Source organism: Corvus moneduloides, chromosome 3 (assembly GCF_009650955.1).
Source record: "Corvus moneduloides isolate bCorMon1 chromosome 3, bCorMon1.pri, whole genome shotgun sequence".
NCBI classification, from domain to species: Eukaryota; Metazoa; Chordata; class Aves; order Passeriformes; family Corvidae; genus Corvus; species Corvus moneduloides.
Window position 1 is genome coordinate 79936714 of NC_045478.1, and position 18702 is coordinate 79955415.

The following is an 18702-nucleotide window of genomic DNA, read 5'->3' on the forward strand; positions in this document are numbered from 1 at the left end:
AACAGTTATAGGACAGAGAGAGAGATTTCTCACTTTGGAATGTTGTTTGGATATTGTCTTTCTTGGTTTACCATATACAATAAATTAGTGTATGGAGTAGAAATGTAAATAGGCAACAGGGTTTAAGTATTCAGATTTGGGTGTGAGAAAAGCAAGCAATAATTATTAATGTTATGATTCCACATACTGCATCTTGATTTGATATAAATAACTTGAGGAAGATTTATAAATCTTCATGAAGCAGACTTTCACACCACCTTCCCCTTTGATGCCAGGCATCACAGCTCCTCATTCCTAATTATTAATGATGTTTCTATCCCTGTAAACTAAACAAGGGAAAACATGGGTTTGGTCACTGTCCTGGGGCAGTTTTTTCTGTTCATTTTATTTTTAGTCATTAATTTTCAAAATTTTCAGTTTTGACAAAATCCTACTGCAGAGATATTTAAAACTTAATTTGTGGATTTGCCTTAGTGAATTTGCAGACTAAGAGAAACAGATGAGACTTCAGCAGGATTTCATGAAAATGGCAGTAAAAGAGGTAGTTTTTAGTTGGTATTAATAGCATTGAAATTCCTCTGTGTAGGTGTGAGCGTCGTTTTGAAGGGCACAGTAGCCGCTGCCATCCATGTGGAATTGCAATGTCTCCCTGTGGACGCTTCATAGCCAGTGGATCAGATGACAAATATGTAAGTAATGTTTTTGCTTATTTTCTTCCTAAACTATAGGAACTACTCATATTGTACAAAAAAGAGTCTTTGCAAGCATGTTTCTAGGATTCATCTTAATGTGCATTATTTGGGTCTATAATACTTTCATATAGTTCATTCACATGTAGCAGTTACACATGATTCATGATTATTCTGTCTGAAAAATCCCAGAACAGCTAAATTTTAGTGCTCAAAGTAATTGTTAAGAGCTTGTTTCTATGGGTTTCTATAATATTTGACTCTGAATTGTCATGTGCCATCAAAGATGAGGAGAATGGTATTCCTTGTAGCACAGCTTTATGTGTTATGTACATATCTGACCATGAGGAACTCTGTAGCAAATACACATTAATTTACTTAAGCTCCCAAATACAGGGTGATGAACCTTTCATTATGGCTCTCTTATCAACCAATCAGCTGAATAAAATGATTCCAGTCGTTCAGCTGGAATTAGAACTTTCCACACCCTTTGTGTGTGTGTTTTCTCCCCAGACAGGTTCTCTTCTGTATCAATGTCAACCATATTTAAATTATTTAGAAATTAATCCTGAGTACAGGTGTATTGCTACCTTTTTGAGTTTCCACCTAAATTTAATTCAGTAATGCCTGCATTGTTGGCAGATGTTTTTCTTGCTGTTTGTGAAGAGATGGATGATTGCTGACTTGTACTACTTGAAACTGGACTGGGTTTGGGTTTATTGCAAACACATCCTTTCAAAACAGCTGGGAAGGAAAGCTGTTTAAATTTATTTTAGGTATTTCTAGGTTAATCATCAGAACATGACACAGAGTTTCTGGTCAGCTTCAAATTCAGAACAAGAGGAATTTACTCTTGTGGCTAGTTTTGAAATACTGGCTCAAAACATGTGAAGGTTAGAGATTTTATTGGCAGATTGCTGGAGGTTTGGCAATAGGTATTGTGTTCTTGACATTTTCATGTTAAACATATTTTTCAAGTTTCTGGTAAATAGCATTTGAAAATGCAGATTGCAATACACAAGAAGGGCTTTTTGGTTTATCTGTGAAAAAATGCATCTAATATTCATCTCAGGTCATGATTTATATGATATACTAATATATTTATTTGAGGTTACTAATTAAAGTTGCTCTTGAGTTGTATAAAAAGAGGTGCAATCACAAGACCGTTTGTCTCCTCTTTTGCATTAAAGTATTTGTTTGTAATTAATGCTGATACAAGAAAAGAAAGACAGCATGATTTTGTCCTTACTCCAAATTCTTGGCACATGGTGGGTCATCAGAGGAAGCTGAATAGCTGGCATGCATCCTGCTCCAGTTGGCTTGTGGTCCCTGGTGGGCACAGTGCCAGTCAATACTTTTTAGTGTGGCTCTTAGGTTGGAATTTTGCATAATTTGTGTCCTATGTCTGTAGAGAACTTTCATTGTTCTTCTTGTCCCCTCAGGAAAACTGAGTCAAATTTTGGACTCTTGCTTATACTGTACTGTTAGGACAAAGTGCAGTTTTGGAGCATTTTTTAGGAACCTTCCCTTTGAAATGTTGAGACTGGATATACTTTTGTGCTTCCTTTTTAAACAGAAAATTGAACGTTGTACTGAATAGTCCATTCATATTTTTCAACTAATAACATCCTGACAGATGGCTTAATGTGCACCTGGGACAGTTTTAATAGTACCAAGAAGTCACATATTTCTGAAGATTGTATGAATGAATGTCTACTGGAATAAGCTGCATAAAATCAGTAGTGTAGATACAATGCATTATCTTCAAAAAGAGCATTCTGGGAATAAATTATGAAACTTTCAACTGAGAAGCAACTGCATCTTCAGTCATCTTGGAGTTTACTTTATCAAGTGCAATTCTTGCACTATGTGGTTAACAAATGTGATTGATTTTAAAGCCAAAAGAGGCATAATTGGAATATATTTGAGAGGTGTTGACCTTAAACTGCCTTTTGTATTTCACAATATCTGAAGTATTTGACAAAGAGGAATATGTTGTCTACATTGATTAGCAGCAAAATCACATTCCTACAGGGCATGGAAACAGCAAACCAAAATACGTTATTGTAAAAAAAGAGATGAAAATTCTGTCTGCTTTTTTCTCTACTTGGAGGGTATATGACCTGTTTTGTATAAACCTGTTTTTATAAAAAAAAGAGCTAATTTTCTTTCTGTGACATGTAGTTCTATTTAGCTGTTTTAATTTATGTCTAATTAGGCACTTAACTTTTGTCTTTGGAGACCTCAGGGCTCTCTCAATAAATTCCAAGTTTCCAGAAATGAAGTAGGGAATGCAGAAATAAATAATTGTCTCTGTAATTGTTTTCAGATTCATTCTTTCTGGCTCTCTTTGAACTGTAGACTCTAAGAGGCACATTTTGACCCTAGTGCTGAAATTGGATTTTCTAACATAAAACTCTCTGTCCATGCGAAATCTCAAAGCCTGTGTTCGTAGTTCACATGGATTGACCCATGTCACAAACCCAGAAGTTTTTCAGCATAGCAGGTTGCTACATGAATAACAAAAATACATGGGTAGTGTATGACGTTCTCTTCCCTTTTATTTACACTTTTCAATGAAATCTAGGATTTTGCTCACAACAGTGACTTTGAAACACATTCTAAATCCAAGATTAAATTTATGCCTTCCAACTGTGAAGGCACCAAATCTTGAGAGAGTAGTCCAGAGGGCAGCATCATCGAAAGGAGTAGAAGGAGACAAGATAAAGCAATTTGATGCTTATAGGTAACATCAGTCTAATAACCAGTTGTGAATCCCTGAATATTAACCTTCATGCAAAATTGGTTTCAGAGTAAATTCTCATTTTGCAAGTGATGCTGGAAAGTGATGCTGGTCAGGGGACATGTCCAAAGAGTTCTGCGAATCTGTGAGGGGTGGCTGGATGCAAACCCAGACCTGATATTGTTTGCATACTCAGTTACTTTCAAATGCAAGATTCTGCATCAGGCATAATACAAACTGTAGAATTTGTTTATAGTTGACACCTTAATTTTAAGTAGATAAAGAGATTGATATTCCAAATAAATATCAGTGCTGCTGAGCAATATACTCTGATGTTTTACTACCAGAAAAGTACATTTCGAGGTTGGTCTGCCAGCACTCTTTTGTTCTGTACATCTGCTCCTCTTGCACTGCACTGCTTCCTAATGTAATCATCGCCATAGAAGATTATGATATATTTCTCGACCCCCATAAATATATTATTAGTCACATTAGTCTTGCTATGGCTCAGTTCTGATTTATAAAGTGGCGATCAGCAATGGTATCTTTCTTCTCTCCTCTTGTCTTTAAAAGAAGAGTTTAGATGAGGCCTATCTCAGTTTGTTATTGTTGTGCTCAGATGCTCCGATCTTATTTATATGAAATACTTCCATCCTCGTGTGTCTGTGGTGTGATAAACTTTAAAATTGCATCTGATTAGGTTTAAAACTTGCATAAAATGATCTAGAGATCAAAGAAGAAACACCCCAGGAAACCCCAAATGCGAATGATAGATATGTGGTAGATTGTTCTCCCTTTTAGACCCCAGTTCACTAGAACTTTTTTGGTACTAATAACGGTAGGTAAAAGACTACAAATGAGGGAGTTAGCGAAGATATTAAGATATAGGTGTGTGTAAAGGGAAGAGATAGGACTAGTTAATAGTTTAGAATGCTTTGTTTCATATCTCTTGGGAGTGTGTCTTGGAGGCATCACTGAGGTTTAAATTAGGTATCTTTGATATATGATAAAGTATGCTTTAATACTTTATTTGGAGAAAATAGAAGGCTATTTTCTTTACTGGAAAATTACTTTTAGAAATGTATGATATATATATATGCTGTTGTATAATGTTTGTTGTCTTGGTCTACACTTCATTCCAGAGGGCTTGCAGAACAGAATGTATTATATGAAGTAGTGGTAGCAACTATCTGAAGTATTTTAGTTTTCAGTGTGATTGGTATTCCAATTATATATTGTTCAGGTTTTATCTTATGTGTCCATACTGTTTAACTAAGATAGACTTTAACAGGACACATCTGGAGAAAACAGCTTTAGTAATGTTTACTGTGGAAAAGGCAGAACTGACATTGCTTGGCAGAACAAAATCCATAGCAGAGAATGAATGACAGACTCTGACAGCCTCTCTGCCAGCTATTGATGGAGAAAATGTATCCCTTTCCAAAGAAAAACACAGTTTGGTTTTACTCTTGAACCTGAGTTTCTTGGATTCCTTGGTAGCGTGGTTGGCTGTTAGGCCGCTTATCCTAGGAGTGAACAGATAAATGTTGCCTTCTTAATCATACAGTCATGACTTTGAGTATGCTGTTGCTTCACTGTCTCTTTGGGTATATCTTTGAAGATGACTGAAAATCTTGGCCTTGGTAGATTATTTTATGAACCATGGAGCTATAGGAGTATGAGCACATTAATTGTTCTCGTGTGCTTTTTGGTCAGTTCAGGCTATTGCTTATCTAGGCCACTACACTTCAGATCTGACCACCACAAAACCAGATTGGCAGGTGAGAGAGGTGGAGGATTTTCTGCTGGGTATAGATGTATTGTTATTTAATTACTACAGAACACATTTTTTAAAATCAAACTGAATTTTATGAGTATGTAATTTGTTACTGTGTTAACACTGAATTTTGGTAATGTTTTTGAGAGATGGGTGGAAGCGTGAGAAATTAGCCTTTTTGCTAAAGAAAGCTAATCTTATAAAAAATACCCTGTGTTCAACTGTAGGCAAAAAAGGAAGTCGAAGTAGATATGAATACCCAATGTTCATTTTGGAATGCATACAGTGGAATCATACTTTTAGCAGTGAGCTGATAAAAGTGGATATATATAGTTTTATATCCACAGGGCTTGTGTTTTCTATATGTGTACCTCTTTGTTTCAATTATTGACAGTAGCTGAATTTTAGGTATCATTGGTACATCTGGTACAAAAATCTGATTGAAGGTCCTTTGCAGCATCTGCATCTTTCAGTACTTCAGTCAAACAGTCAACACCACCACACAAAAAGGAAATGTAATTATTGGTATAGTTGATACAGAGGAGAATCTTAGCAGCAGTCAGCAAAGAGCCAAAGTGGGTGTGATACAACCATGCTGCTTCATAGTGAGAGATGAGGAAAGTTTTCTTAGAATAAAATCTTCAACTAATAATTCTGTACTCTGACAACACTACATGTGTTATAAAGGCAACCTAAATTCAGTCGTGTGTGCTGCTACATAAATTTCATATGAAGACAACTGAAAACAATCACATACATGAGGCCTTGAAATTAGGTAATGAAATAGAAAGTGAATTGACAAAAACTACAATTTGGAAGCTTCATAGAAACGTGGTTTAGAGAGGGAAATCTGAGATATGGTTTATGTAATCTTTTTTAGTGAGGAAAATTCAAATGTGTTAGCTGTAACTGCCAGAAGACTGATACATTTGAAAAATACCCCCTGCATCTTGAAAGAATGCTGATTTGTATAATATTAACTATTTTAATAATAATAACTAGTTTAATAATAACTAATTTAATAACTAATTTAATAATAAAATATTTTAATAATAACATTATAAACATTCACTGTCACTCATTTTTTATTTATGTCAAAGGAAATCATATGGAGACTGGGATCTTAGAGTAGTGGGAAGTTTCCCGTGACTACCAGAAAGACAGCCTCTATAAGTGTCATTAAAAGGGAAAGGGACTCTCAGCGGGTGTACTGTACTCAACATTTTGGTGCCAGGCTTGATTAGACTTTCCATGCTACCATGTGGTAAGTGTATAAGATATCTTGGGACTGAAGAGCATTAATCAGTGCTTAGGATACTTGTGAAATCTGTTTTATTATGTGTGGATTTGGCACTGATACCTATAGTTAAGGTAGTCTAACACTTTCCACTATAATTCTGTTTTCAGTTGCTTGTAAGTGAGAACATTTTGGGCTGGAACTTTCCATGCTCAGTGTCTGCTTCAGGTTAATTGTTATTTTTCTTTAGCATATGTAGTTCAGGAGATTTTTCAGCTTGAGATTGAGGAAAGAATACATGGTTCTATGGGATACGTGTCCCAGTATAAATAGGGAGTGATGGAGTGCAGGTCAAACACTTATATCATGTACTGCGGGATTATGCATCAAGTTTGATGGCACTGATGCGTTATTAATAACTGGAGATATCGTTTATAAAAACATGTTAGATTTTTTATTTATTTTTCTACCGGGGGCTTTAACATTTCTATCTTCTTTAGCTCATTTGACTTATTAGGAAAAATAGTCACAGAAAAGTGATGACATTGGCTAATTCATGCAAAACATGTGAAGAAAACATCTCTATTTGTGTAAGACCAAATTAGGTATCTTAGATATCAATGTCTTTTTGTTTGTTTGTTAGTTGTGCTCTTTTCCTGTGATCTGTTTGTAAAATGCACACTTCAGCTTAAAGCCACAGCAGCAACAAAATCAGTTTCCTTGAAACTGGTGTTGCTTTTCTGATCTCTGTGCAAAAGCTGATAACAAGGAGAATCCGTCTGCTACTCTTCAAGTGTTTATGATCTGCTTCCCCCTCTTTCCTATCCCAAGAGGAGTGTAAGGAGTTTGACACAAATCTATATGGCCATGGGTTAGACTAGGGGGCAATGGGAACAGATGAGAACAAGTTTCCTTTGAAGTTAGAGTGTGAGAAAACAGAGGAAAGAATTTACAGTGAAACTCTGCAGATAAAAGTGTCAATTTATCTAGCACACTCTGTCTACCAATTGAATTAAATAATTTTCCATTTGGATACAAATTCCTCCACTCAGGAAGGGCCTTCACCCTTATTCCCTGTCTCTTGGTACAAATCTAGAGAAGAAAGCAGATGCTTATGTATACTTGTAAGGTGCTACACTGTCACACTCTGGTTTACTGAAACCTGACTCCTCCAAATTTTCTTCAAATATCAAGTGAAAGGAAATACTAGTAAGTATGTGGTTATGGGTCCAGGAAACTTCTTTGGAAGCTATTGGTACAGGTAAATTATTTTTACTTTTGGCTGACCCTCAGCAAGAAATGGAAAGGAAATACCAATATCTACTGGATCAGTATTTTTATTAGACAAAATTAGTCTTAATATAAAAAAAGGGGATTGACTTTGGCTAAAGTCTAAGACATTATATGCACATATGCATTTTGGGCATTGCTGAGTGCTTCCTAGACTGTTTTGTTTTCTTTTTCATTACATTTGTTTTGCTGAAAATCTGTTCTTCCTCTGTCATTGATTTCAAAGTTTCAAGCTTTTTTTTAATTCTTCTGTGGCTAGTGTTATGGTATAATTTACAATTCAGTTACTGTTCTTTTATTTTTTTTCTAAAATGATCTAGTAAGTATAGAATAGAAAAACCATTTGGATGACATCAGAAAATACAGCAAAACTAAAATGATGGCTGACTATAGTGGAAGAATGTTTATACTGGAGTTATTCCTCTTCTTATGAGTGTTAGTTCTGTTAAAATACAATTCTCTTTGGGGTTTATGTTTTGTTTTGAAACTTTTGAAGTTAAAAATAAATGTACTTTCAATATTTAACTTTTATTCTCAGAATTTAGACTTTCACTGGCTAGTTTATATATCTGTGACTAGAGCTACTGAAACAGAAGCTGGTTTTATACACTTTTATATGATGATGTTTTTCTTTTAATCAGATTTTATTGTGTTAAATGTCAAAATTACTCAAAAAATTACTATTAGTTTTCCTTAAATCAGTTATTGGAAGTGAAGCTGCCACAATGTAATAAACTATGTAGCTGGAGTCTCTGCCCATTTTTCTGTTGAAGTTGAACCATAACACCTAAATATTTAAGATTTATGGGACTAGAAATACAGATTCAGAAAGATGTTTAGCAGTGGTTCCACTAGGATAGATTTTTTAGAGTGGAGTGCAATGGGCAGGTTGTGTTCCCAGCAACGTTCTGTGTGTTTTGTCTAGCAGCTGTTCAATATGAGCATACTCTTTGTAGTAAAGGTCAGAGGAAAGGGCTTTCCCATGTCTGGTCTTTCCCATGTCTTCCAGTGCTTCAGTGGTTAGCTACAGGTGGGCTTCTACCAGTAGCTGCTTGTCATTACTTCCTCTGATCCACTGAATCTTGTTATATAGTGTGACAATTTGGTAAAGTGCTGCATCCCAGCCCAATCTCTAGCTCAGGTCTAAGAATCATTTCTTGAAAGGTGGGAGGTAAGGGTTTGAATACTTTTTAGGCTGAGAAGTGTGACTACAGCACCAAATACACACCTGCTACATTATAATGAAGCTGCATGACTGCTTCACAGCATTTTTTTGAAAGAAAGGTATGAGATAAATGGTCGATTTAGAAACTGTGTGAAGAGCATAAATTACTAAAATACCTAGGTTTAACAAACCTTGGATTCTTGTTAAAAAAAAAAAAAAATGAACTATTATCACATCTATTTTACAGAGTGGAACGGGGACATAAAGATTAAGCCAAAAATGAACATAGTCCTTCCCAAATTAAACTGAGAACCTGGAATGGAAAGTTAATTTTTATTGGATAATTTTGGCAAAGTGCTATAAGCCATAGATTCTGATGGAAAAATTTCAGCTTCACTAACCATGTCTCTCTGTGATATATTCTCTTGGTTAAAAAATGGAGCATGTTTCTTTGTGAATCAGAACATTTTGTGCTTTTGATTCTTGCTGTCATTGACTTTGCCTCTTCTTTGTTCCTCCTTCCATTAAAGGGAAGGAGAGTAGGCTTGGAGAAATGAGAGGAAAGCAACCTGTTTTATTAGGTCCTCATGTGTCAGTTAAGCAGAGTCCAGATGACTTATTGTGTGTATCAAACACATGCATTTTGATTTCATTATCTACAGTAGAGTTCTATTCTGTTTAAGTTCTTATTTCTAACAAAGTTCTGTAGTATATTAAAAACCACAACATATTTGTCCTGTTTTGGTCATTCCCACAGTTCCAAAGGGGATAGATATTTTTCAACAGCTATGAGTAATAGGATTTGATTTTATGATGCAAATACTTTAAACTGTCATGACATTACTGAATATTTTGATACTGTTGAACCATTTTGACAAGATGTCCTTGGGATTTAAGAGGGCCCTTTGGTAAGAATGACTTCTCCCTGTTTTCACTTATACTCTTTCTTTAGTTAGATGTGTAGGAGCATCCTGTTCTGGAAAGTGCAGTGCAGCTTGTAATGCTTTGTGCTCACCTCTCACTCAGTGTACTCCTTTCCTTTCTGGAGTTTCCCTGGAATATGGACTTCTACATCATTTTATCTCTAATTTTCTTGAGACTTGCATGTTCCAATTAATTGTGTGAGCACGACCGCTGTAGTTTGTTCTGGAACTGTGGTTGTGGTGCTGAAGTACAACCTGACTGCAGTCTCTACACCTGATCCTTGCTGAAGTACAAAGGTAATTTCCACCACTCTGTTCATTGAAGGAAGACCTGTTGAAAGTCTGGACAATAGGATTGTGCAATATAGAGTGTGACAAAGCTTGGTATGAAGGAGAGAGCACGATATTACAGGTACTGAGATATCACATAAATGTGAGCATCTGATAATTTTGGTACTAGTTGGGTTGGGGTATGATAGCATCAGAATTAAAAATGGAAAGCCACTGCAGAGGGAGGAGAATGGATGAATGTGGATGTGGTTACACCCTGTAAAATAAGGGAAGAATACTATTGTGTTAGAACTCTGAAACCTTCTCTGTTTAAGCCTAATAGCTTGGCAATATTGTAATCTGTTTAGGATGTGAAGTAAATAACCAATAGTGCCTCTTAATTCTTTTATGTCGATAAAACAACTAGAGGTATTTACAAGGAGCTTTTTTCCCTTTTCTGTATGGTAACAGCAAAAAACTTGAGCTGTCCTGTGTATAGACTGATTTTACTAATACATGGTCTTGTATTTTTCTTTAGAGGAAATAATTTCATGTCTACAGATGCATCAGAATGCTTTCCTTTGCGTCATATCACTTTTATCTTGTTTGGGCTCCACTTACTGTTCTTTTCTGTTGTGAGATGATCGTGTCCCAAGTGGTGAAAGTCACAGTAGCGATGTTATGGCCATATATTTTAAAACAAGCAAATGAAAATTGCTGCTTTTAAAGCACTAGCAATGACTACTCATTATTATTACAGGTTTCCTAAATTATTTTAGAATAAGGTTTCCTGAGATATTTTAGAATAGGCAGAAAGGTCTTACTTTTTAAAGAAGGATTTTTAATTAACAAGCATTTGCTTTTAGGAAGGAGACAAGGATTTTAGCACATTGCCAAAGACTCTGCTACTTTCTCAGTATGCCAGTATCTGTGTGTAATGCTACAAAAATCCAGAGTTTAAAAATGGATACCTACATTTCTGTCTGTTTTCAGGTACTCCATTTATGCCAGTAGATGGTTTCAATTCCATATCTAGGACTGCGTCTGGGTTATGAGAGGTTTATAAACTTGCTCCAATTAAGTAGATTTACATTTAGCTTCTTTTTTTGACTCCCAGTGGATATGGACATGAATGGAATATTTGACGCTGAGAATAATCCAATGATTTTTCAGTGCTGGTAAGGACTAGACAATCTTTGGTGTTGCATGCTAAGATTTGTTTTCTGAGTGGAGCATTAAACTTTTTTCAGGACTGGAATTGGTCCATGAATATTTTCATAAATTGGGAAGACTGTCAGTTGAGTCCACACATTTTTGGGACACATATCTTGTTGCTATTTGCTGTCTGATAGGGGAAGTTCAGCTGTCTTGAGTCTGAATGACTAAACTTATTTTAGAGCACTATCAGCAAAAATCTTAAGTCACGGTGTAATACGCTTCTGTAATAGAGTCTCTACACAGTTTAATTTGGTTCAGTTTATGTCAGATTTTGTTCTAAATTCCATGTTCATTAATGTCAGAGATTTAGTAAAGATGGTGGAACTTTAATTTTTTTAATTGAAACTTTAGAGTTTGGATTATCATCTTTGACTATTTTTTGCATGCTTTACAATCTGTTCTATCTTTTGAGATACAAATTTTATTTATAATATACCAAATAAGACTACATACTATGTGTCTGTTTTAATATGCCTTGCATATGCATAGTCTATCCTACAAATAGTTATGATTTTACTATATAAGGAATAGTCTAGAACAATCCCGTGTGTCTGCACGTGACTCTCACAAGTGTTTATTGTGTGGAAAATCTATAATACAGGATTTATTTCAAAACATTTTTTTTTTAATGTAAAATAATGCTGATTTAATATCACAGTAATTCCATTTTCATAGTATCAGTATGCCTATGACTTTCACTGAATTTTGGGATGGTTTCCTGATGCAGTTTTTTTGTTATTTGAGGCTGTACCAGTAAAATTTTAATTTTCTCCTAGGAGGACACTTTTCCCTTTTTCTTTTGAGAAAAAAAGTCAGGCAATATACTTTTTCTCATTGATGATACCTTCAGCACTTGTATTATTGAATTGTTGTTGAATTCTATACTGTTCAATTAAAAATTGCAAAGAACTGTGTAGAAACTGAAAAAATTTACCTTAACATTGGAGTGATCAAATTTAGAAAGGTATTAGATTCCACTTAAAAGAAAGGATTTAAATTCCAAAGAAAACAATTTAAAATATATTTTAGAAGGGTAATTTTTTTACCTGCTTCTTGAAGTACACCTAATGTTTAGTTATTTATGGGGAAAAGAGTGCATTACTCTTTCTAAATACTTAAAAAAAAAATTGAGTTAATTTAAGCATTTGCTAAATTATCCCAAATGATAAAAATCAATTCTAAGACATTGATGACTTTTATATTTGTTTAGCTATGATTAAAATTTTCTAACTTCTCTGTAGGCTGAATATTTAATGTTCTATACTATATCTTAATGCTTCTAGAATGTGATTATTTTTCTTATAGTGAAAATATCAACTCACTGTTTTTTAGGCTTACATATATGAAATGCGTTCAAGCACTTTTTTACATAAACTGGGGAGACACACAGAATCTGTCATCAATGTCAGTTTTAGTCCTTCATCTCCACAGGTAAGCCATTGCTTTTTTCCTCTTTATAATTAAAACATGTAAAACAACTATAATTTTATCATTTTAAAGCTACAAAATTACAAAAAAGCACCCTCTCTGTGGTCTTGCTCTTTATTCTGTAGTCTGCTCTTTTATTTACACGTGCCAATGTGCTGTGCATCTGTAGGGCTATTCATCTACTTCCCACTGTAGTGAGGAATTGTGCCAATTACAAACTCATGCAAAATTCCACATGCTACAGCGACAAATGCCCTGATTAAGGGCCTGGAAAGAAGAATTCTGGCCTGGGAACTCTTATGAACCTGTACATGTTGAATGTTGGGAAAAGGAACATACATGTCGAATTACCAGAATAGACTGTTAATTCAGGGTATGTAAGGGAGAAATAAGTAGGGGCAGGGAAATGACAAGGGCCTCAGGCTTGCTGTCATTATTCAAAGGCCTGAAAGATTTAAAAAGCGACATTATTTTAAGTTTGCTGTCTCAGAATAAATATTGAAATATCTTTATCACAATATTTTGAAAAACTGTTACTGTTGTGCTTTGAGTGTTTTTGATATCTATAGGTAAAAAGTACTCCAAAGAAGTTAGGCATTATGCAGTTACAGTTTCGATTATTTTAGTGAACATTATACTATGCTAACAGCATTCTATTTCAATGTAATGGTTTAATTATAGTGCAGCAATATATACGAAGAAGTTTGTTTTCTAAGTTTTATTTTGACACCCAAGCTTCCCTGCAGCTATTTTATCACGTGAGTTCTTTGTATACTGGTTTTAATCCTAAAGATGTACTTTCTTTGTTTTCATGTTGAATTTGCATTGAAGCCTTATACTTTCCACTTTTTTCCTTACTCTAAAGACACAACAATGGTCACTATATATATTTAAGTAAGAGTGCACAGTAGCTTCTGTTCACTTCACTACCTCCTCACCACTGGCTATACTTGTTACTATTAATATTTATGGAGTAAATAGAATTCTTTTACTTGTAGGAGTATTGGAGCATTTACATATCTCCTTCCATTTGTAAATAAAGATGCTAGCACTTCTGTGATTTTAGAATTTCTGGAAGTTTTATTCCTTATGTATATATTTCTTGAACTGAGAAATAGTTGATTGCTGTCTTATGGTGAATATTATGTGTTTCTGGTCTTTGGATTCAGCAATGTTATATTCAACCAAATGGTATGGTTTCTTAAATGTTGCAGCCAAATTAAGAGCAATGCAAGGTTTAGCACTGAACACACTTCTGCAAAAAAGATATTATATACCATAGGAATGGAGCTGACTATAATCTTGCAGCATCCTGATCTATGGTCCAGCTGTTGGAATGCATTTTGGTGGAAAATGTCTGATTAGGAGTTTAACTGTTAAAAGTCTAGAAGTTCAATTGTAGTAATACTATGAATCAAGACTTGGAAATAACCAAGTTCAGGAAAATCAGTTATTGATCAAGGGGGCAGAATCTATAAATGGTGTAAAATAAATTTTGGCTGCGGCTCCGAGCCAGACAGGTATGAGACTGTGCCTTGGGGGACAAACCCTTCAATAGTGAATTTTATGAAACATCACACAGTCAATTAAGTATTATGGTTGAGAGCCTAATCTGAAGCTCAAGAGCCAGAAACCCTTTTCTTGAAGAGCTCTTTCCTGAGAAGCAAAGCCTGTGGACTTGAACCAGCTGATGAATCTCCCCACAGATACGGTTCTGGGGAAAGATTTTGATGTTATCAGGAACACATTAAGAAGCAAGGAACGTGTAAAACTGCTGCTTTGAAGGATTACAAATGAAATGTAAATTTAATTAACCAAGTAATTCTGCATAATAAGCACTTCAAAATGCTTTCTAAGTAAGTATTTTTGGGGGAGTTAGAGAAACACAAAAACTAAATCAAACCAAAAAAACCTACCTGGGCTTTCCAACACAGAGTTTAGCAAGATGTTACATTCCAAGGCACTAGGAGAAGCTGCTAAGCAATGCAATGATAAGCTTGTAGAGTAGAAAAGAAGAAAACCACAAATTAATCAGAAAAAGAATAATCTCATACCTTGAAAGAAAGACTTTGTATTAGGCAGTCAGAGTTTCTAGTACTGGAAGATTTTTGTACCGATTGTTACCACTGGTTAGGGGTTTAAAATTGGCTCTATTCTTGTTTCATCCAATGTTTGAATGAATATAATTGAGATTTATTTTGGGTTCTGAACAGCCACTGAACAGCATAAAGCCCCATTGCATTCAATGGAAAACACTGGCAGGGGAAAGAGAAATGGGTGAAAAAAGAAAGTGGCTGATGAGTGAAATTCAGACATTATAGCTAAGCTTTCTGCTGTGGAAACATCCAGCCAAAAGTGAGGTGTTCTGTCAGTGCTCCAGTTCAGTTGTTGCTTGCCCAGCACCTGTCCATGAGGTAGCTTATTCCAACCATTCTTATAACTCTCCCTTGCATAAGTGTTCTTCCAGAAAAGAGGGGAAAACCCTGTGTGGATATAATATTATTATAGGGGGCATTGTTGCTTTTATCATATGGTAATCTGCAATGATTTATAAAATGATTGATATGAAGGCTGGAGAAGGAGAATAAGTTAGAGCCTTTGCAGTTATCTTAATTTTCAAGATGATTTCTCAGTTTTAGCTCCTTATTGTCACTTCCTGGTTTTCACTCATTGTTCAAAACTTATATAGGGATAAATATTTATCTTACCAAAATCATTAATAACATTTCAATCTATTTTAGGGAATATACATTAAGGGTTATTATACTGTTTAACTATAACTGCAGTTACTAACTATAACACATTTGAGTCAGTCTAAGTTAAAAAAGGTGAGAGTCTTCCAAATATGGGAACAATAGATAATTTCTGAAATGTTTTTGAAGCAGGATAAAAGCAAATGGAGACACTATTGTCATCTTCTGTTTTTTGTGAAGTTGAGTATTGGTATATGCTGTGATGGAAGTTATTTTTTCCTGGCAGAATCATGACTTTGAAATCGGTGTGCATTGCTACCACCCTATTGATACACTGAGAGGTAGTTTCATGCTTTTGGTGAGCTCAGGCTGCACTTGCAGTTGGTCAGCTGGCCTGGCTGAGAACCTTCTGATGCAGACTATGATTAAAATTGAGTGACAAATCAGAGGTGATCAAGAACAAGAGAGACTATTTAATTTTTTTCCTATTTAATGCGAAGCCAGCATGTTCTCATGTGTCTTGATATCAGTTCTTAAACTCTTTGATCAATTCACAAGCCTGTTCTCTTTCCTTAAATATTCCTTGTACAGTTTAAGAGCAATGCAGTCTTTGTATGAAGATTGTCTTTGGCAAAGATTGTACTGCAGTTTATGTCTGGTAAGAAGATATTTCCTTTACCAACATCCAGCCAAAAGAGGCAGTTGCTTTAAAAAAAAAAAAAAAAAAAAAAAAGCCTCCTGCTGACCTCATCTACAAGATTTCTGAGGTTGAATGTATTTCTGTCTTTGTCTTCTTGAACTTTTAGCTAAATCTGTGTACTCACATTTGGTTAATCTCAGTGAGGTGAATGAGAATATAGAGTGGAAATTTCCTAAATTTAATGAACATACCAGTTTAATTTTTCTATCCAAATTACTGAAATATCAGTCTGATTAAATTTTATTAATATTTTATTTTTATTTACCATCATGTTCAATATCCTTCTCTTTTTCATCCTCAAATGTACAGATTTATTATGATGGTATTAATAAAAAAAAGAAGGGATGGCAGTTAATGCAATTTGTCCTAATCTTTCATGGGTTGTTCCAGATCAACTTGTAAATGTTACCAAAACATTCATGCAAAGCAGTCCAAGGCAGCTGCATCTGCCCTTTCTTATTCTGCGAGACTCTAAGACATATGAGGGGGAGAAATTGGGGTAAAAAGATCTCTTCAAAAGGTAACAGCACCTGGAGTACTGTTGAGCAAACAAATCACTGTGACACGAATTAAACTTTGGGGTTTTTTTATGCAAGATGGTGCTTTTAAAAAAAGTCGTTAGCAGTCATTGACTGATACAACTGTGTAGCATGCAAGCCTGCAACATGTTAAAAGTCTTGATAGTCTTCAGGTTTGGAGAACTGCATAACTGTTCAGCTTTCAAACTTCCAACAGTTAAATGGATTTAGAAATTGAGCTGAAGCAGGGAAGTGCTAGTCAAAGTAACTCAGGGGAAAAGAGGATCTTCAAGTCTACCCACCTCTGGAAATCCTCAAAGTGGTCTTGGCTTCCTACAGTGCCTTGTTTGGCTGCTGTCTTTAAGCCACTGGTTATGTTTGCAGATCTTGGCCCTTGCTGCCTTAAAAACTGCCTTGACAGAAAAGAATGTAGAGCTTTGGGCTGTCCCACACTCCTGCTACAAGGGTAGTTGAACCTGTGGAGAACCTACTAGAGTGACACAGCAGATAGTCCTACTGAGTTTATTCCAATCCCTGAGAATTCAGAATTAAGAGTTCATCACTGAACATATGTGTCTCTGTTTATAGCAGAAAGATAATTTCTTTTCCAGTTTCTAACAAACTCCAATAATATTGTGTATGAATATAGCAAAATATGAATTGATGTTGTTTAGTGCAAAAAATCGTTTGTACCAAAAAATTCTTGCGAGTACATTTGAAAACATATGAAGAAAGATGGCAGATTTTAAAAGAGAAAGAAAGATCCTTCTATAAGCTAGAAAGAACAATATAATTCAGTTTAATCATTGAATACTCCATCCATTTTAAGTGTGTTGCCAGCAAACAACAGCTGTACACCACATGATTTTAAATATGCTTGCAGAGGTAAGCTTCTCAATTCATAGCACATTTGTCATATAATCTTTATGGTACTTCTTACAAGGGTAGATACTTTATTGAATGGCACTGTGAAGTTGAAAGGGCTGGTATGAAACAAGTGGTTACGCAGCTGTTCAATGTGAATTTTGTTTACCAAGTATCTAGACAGGGCTCCCTGTGGACTGGAAAGAGAGAGAATTGGCTGGGAGTGGGAAGGAAAGGCACTAAGTGTAGCCATAGAGATAATGTGGAGAACAGACAGCTTCTTGGAAACTGTCAGATAGACAGTGAAGAGAGAATGGTGGAGACTAAAAACTGGTGGGAAAGAACATATATATGGAGTGAAGTGATGATGTTGGAGAGATGAAGAGAGTGTCTAGAGGGAGGGAACGAAAGCCCTAAGAGGTGATAGCTGCAAGGTTAAGATTTATATTTTCTGCACTTCTAGTTAAGCCTTCTTTTTGAAAAAGATAGGAAGAGTCAGATGCCTGTCATTTGGTTTTCAGAGATTCTGAGAACCAGAGGTTGCTCTTTACTTAACAGTTCTGAAAATTGGTGTGTTCAATGCCTCAGAAAAACCCAAGCTTTTCAAAGGACATAAAGGGAAGCTTCCAGATGAGATAAACCTCACTTGCTCCCTTCACACACTACACAACTGTCTTGTAGGAGCCAATAATACAGTATTGAAAGGGATAAGCAAGTGAGAATCTGCTTTTCATGCTCCATGAAGGGGCATGAAGAAAAGTATTTTGTGAAGTGTACTTTGAATACAGTCTCCTCCTCTGTCCAGAGGAGCTGAAGTAAGGAAGCTTTGCCAAACAGGAGGAACTAAAGGACTAATGATTAGGAGTTTGTTCAGCTAAAATTTTTATAGAGAAGTAGGAATTACAATTTAATTATCTTATGTAGCACTTAAGGAAGCTGTCAAGGTACCTTATTTCTTTTTCTTGAAAAGTGTTGCATTTAACTCGCTCAACAGACAGTATTCATAGAATGCAGTTGAAGATTTGCTGATACACTAGAAACCATTCTGGAGGAAGCTCCAGTTCTAAAATTTCTGGGCTTTTCATGTAGAACATGAAAAAATTTCTGGGCTTTTCATGTAGCTTCCTCCTCCATTTCAATTAAAATTCAAGCATTTGCATTCCAAGAAGATTCTCCCTTCCTGGGAG

General features: G+C 35.3%; 1 protein-coding gene across 1 annotated transcript in view; it reads left to right on the plus strand.

The window, feature by feature from the left end:
* Positions 1-18702, plus strand: part of WDR27 (WD repeat domain 27) — a 95355-nt gene that overhangs the window by 41970 nt on the left and 34683 nt on the right. Inside the window, exons 21-22 of the mRNA XM_032102386.1 lie at positions 587-689; positions 12645-12743. Of these exons, the coding sequence (XP_031958277.1) occupies positions 587-689; positions 12645-12743 (202 nt within the window). The remainder of the gene's footprint in view (positions 1-586; positions 690-12644; positions 12744-18702) is intronic.